This window comes from Entamoeba dispar, genomic scaffold (assembly GCF_000209125.1).
Source record: "Entamoeba dispar SAW760 scf_1105229458889 genomic scaffold, whole genome shotgun sequence".
NCBI classification, from domain to species: Eukaryota; Evosea; order Mastigamoebida; family Endamoebidae; genus Entamoeba; species Entamoeba dispar.
The window spans coordinates 1-2501 of NW_001853418.1; the positions used below are offsets into that span (position 1 = coordinate 1).

At 22.2% G+C, this 2501-nt stretch overlaps 2 protein-coding genes across 2 annotated transcripts, besides 7 other annotated features; both read right to left on the reverse strand.

Annotated features, from left to right (window-relative positions):
- EDI_089970 (uncharacterized protein) lies at window positions 1-591 on the reverse strand (the record flags this gene model as incomplete). Its single annotated transcript, XM_001735104.1, has 1 exon — window positions 1-591. A coding segment is annotated over one exon (591 nt), but the record flags the coding sequence as incomplete, so codon positions are not given.
- Window positions 592-665: 74 nt separating this feature from the next.
- Window positions 666-692: a sequence feature (AT_rich).
- Window positions 693-708: 16 nt separating this feature from the next.
- Window positions 709-744: a sequence feature (AT_rich).
- A 25-nt stretch (window positions 745-769) lies between these two features.
- Window positions 770-1293: a repeat region.
- Window positions 1294-1411: a microsatellite.
- A 16-nt stretch (window positions 1412-1427) lies between these two features.
- Window positions 1428-1506: a microsatellite.
- Window positions 1507-1516: 10 nt separating this feature from the next.
- Window positions 1517-1555: a sequence feature (AT_rich).
- Window positions 1556-1558: 3 nt separating this feature from the next.
- EDI_089980 (uncharacterized protein) lies at window positions 1559-2461 on the reverse strand (the record flags this gene model as incomplete). The annotated part of the gene is made up of 1 exon (XM_001735105.1): window positions 1559-2461. The coding sequence occupies one exon, from the start codon at window positions 2459-2461 to the stop codon at window positions 1559-1561; it is 903 nt and encodes a 300-aa protein (XP_001735157.1).
- Window positions 2354-2385: a sequence feature (AT_rich).
- Window positions 2462-2501: the final 40 nt, after the last annotated feature.

Genomic DNA, 2501 nt, shown 5'->3' on the forward strand with positions numbered 1-2501 from the left:
AAAGAATATACCAAAAACATTTCCATACTTAGTAACACAAAATATACCAAAATCTTTCTGTCCAAAAAGTTGTTTGTATGTATTCATTGATGAATTTAGTATTTTACAATACTCGATATGTGGAAATATAATATTATAACTACGAAGAGTATCTGAGAATGACTCTGATGGTTTACCATTAAATATATTAACAAATCTTTCATTTGGATCAGCAACAACAATAACCCCTTTTCTTTTTTCAGTTCCATCTGTCATTCCATTAGTCTTTTTATTATATTCAATAACTAATCCATTTAACTTTTTGACAAGGTTTAAATATCCTTCTTTTATTTTTGAAGCATTGGTTTGAGAAATATCTTCTGGCGGATGGCAAAGTTCTTGAAGTTTTTTATTGATATCATTTTGAACCTCACTTATATTAGCTTGAACTTCATCTACGCTTTGAGTACTTTCTTCATTACAAGTATCAGGTACTACTGATATATCTATTGGGTTTTCATCAGTTTGTTCTGAAGATTGTTGTTGCTCTGGATGTTGCACTTCTTCTGAGTTATTATTGTGGAAATTCTCATTAAATTCTGGTTTTTCCATTGTTAATGGTTCACAAGTGGGATATGAAGATCTTTTATAATGAAGAATGATGTTACCATTTTTAGAAATGATGCTTTTTAAATATTTAATTAATTTTTATTGGTGGAAATTGTTATGTTATTTAATTTTATTGAAAAAAAAAATCAAATAAATGATGGCAAATAAAAATAAATTCTGATTATGTTTTCATCATATTGAGAAGTGATTATTTCAATTTATTCTTCATGTTTTATTTCTATTCATTGGTTGTTTTTTTTCAATCATTATCAATTTAAATATTTCATCATTTAATTTGTTATTTGATTTTTATTTTAAAATAAATGAATATTAAAATTATTCATTATTTATATTGTTATTTTATGTTTGACATATCAATAACATTATGATTATGGTTTATCTCATTTATCATCAACATTGTTTAAATATTCTTTATTGATAACACATCATGTATTCAATTCAAAATTATCAATGATAAATATAATGTATCATAATAAATAATAATAATACTATCATAATAAATAAATAATCTTATATCATAATAAACAATAATCGTTATTGATAATACCTCCATAATAATCAATTATTATTGTGTGGTATGTTATCTCACCAAAGGCACATCATAACCAGAAGATAACTAGGTGAATCGAAACAAGGGACATATTAGTGATTTGTGTTGTGTATCTGACATACAACATTCGAATCAAAAATAAAATAAAAGATATAAAGAAATAAAATAAAAAAAGAAAGATAAAAATAAGAATAAGAATATAAGAATAAAAAGAAATAAAGAATAAAAAAAGAATTATAAAACAAATATAAAGAATGATATATCAATCAATAAAAAAGAAAAGAATAATATCAAAATGAATAAATAAGAAAAGAATAATAATAATATAAATGATAATCAATTATAATTTATTTCTACTTTAAATTATATTGTATTTCATTTATTATATTTTTATTTCATTTACCACCCTCTATCAAAACAATTTCTTGGTATTCTTTTATTTTTCTTTAATTCTTCTTCACATCCACAACCATAAAAACATCCATCTCCAAATGATGTAATTGATGATGATATATTAATTGATTTTAATGATGAACATCTATAAAAACAATTAAATCCTATTTTATTAATTGATGATGGTATTTTAATTGATTTTAATGATGAACATCCATCAAAACATTCATATCCTAATTTACTAATTGATGTTGGTATATTAATAGATGTCAGTGTTGGACATTCATAAAAACAACATTTTCCTAATTTAGTAATTGAAGATGGAATAATAAATTCATTAATATCTTTCTTTTCTATATTCTTTCCATTGATTGTTTGTAGATTTTCTGGTATTTTAATACTAACTAACACTGGTTCATTCATAAATATTCTTTCTTTACTAATATATTGTAGATTTTCTATATTCATACTAGTTAATGACTTACATTCATAAAAACAACCATCTCCTATTTCACTAACAGATGATGGTATTTTAATTGTTGTTAATGATGAACATCTATTAAAACAACAATCTCCTAATTTAGTAATTGATGTTGGTATATTAATTGATGTTAATGATAAACATTCATAAAAACATTCATATCCAAGTGATTTAACTTCTAGTGGTATTGTATTTCCATATGATTTTCTATCTGATTTTGTATATTTTATATTTTTACAGATATTTCCTTGTTCTTTTTCTTTTAAATATTTTGAATAACTTACTAAATACCATATTACTTTTTTAAATATTCTTCCATCATTAAATATTTTATCATTATATTTATAAATATGAAATGTTTCAATATTAGGAAAGAACTTTCTTGAATATTCATTTAATGGAATTGGATTAAAATGAAACCGTTCCATATTTCCTTGAAATCTTTTAATTCCTATTTCTAAATTAATA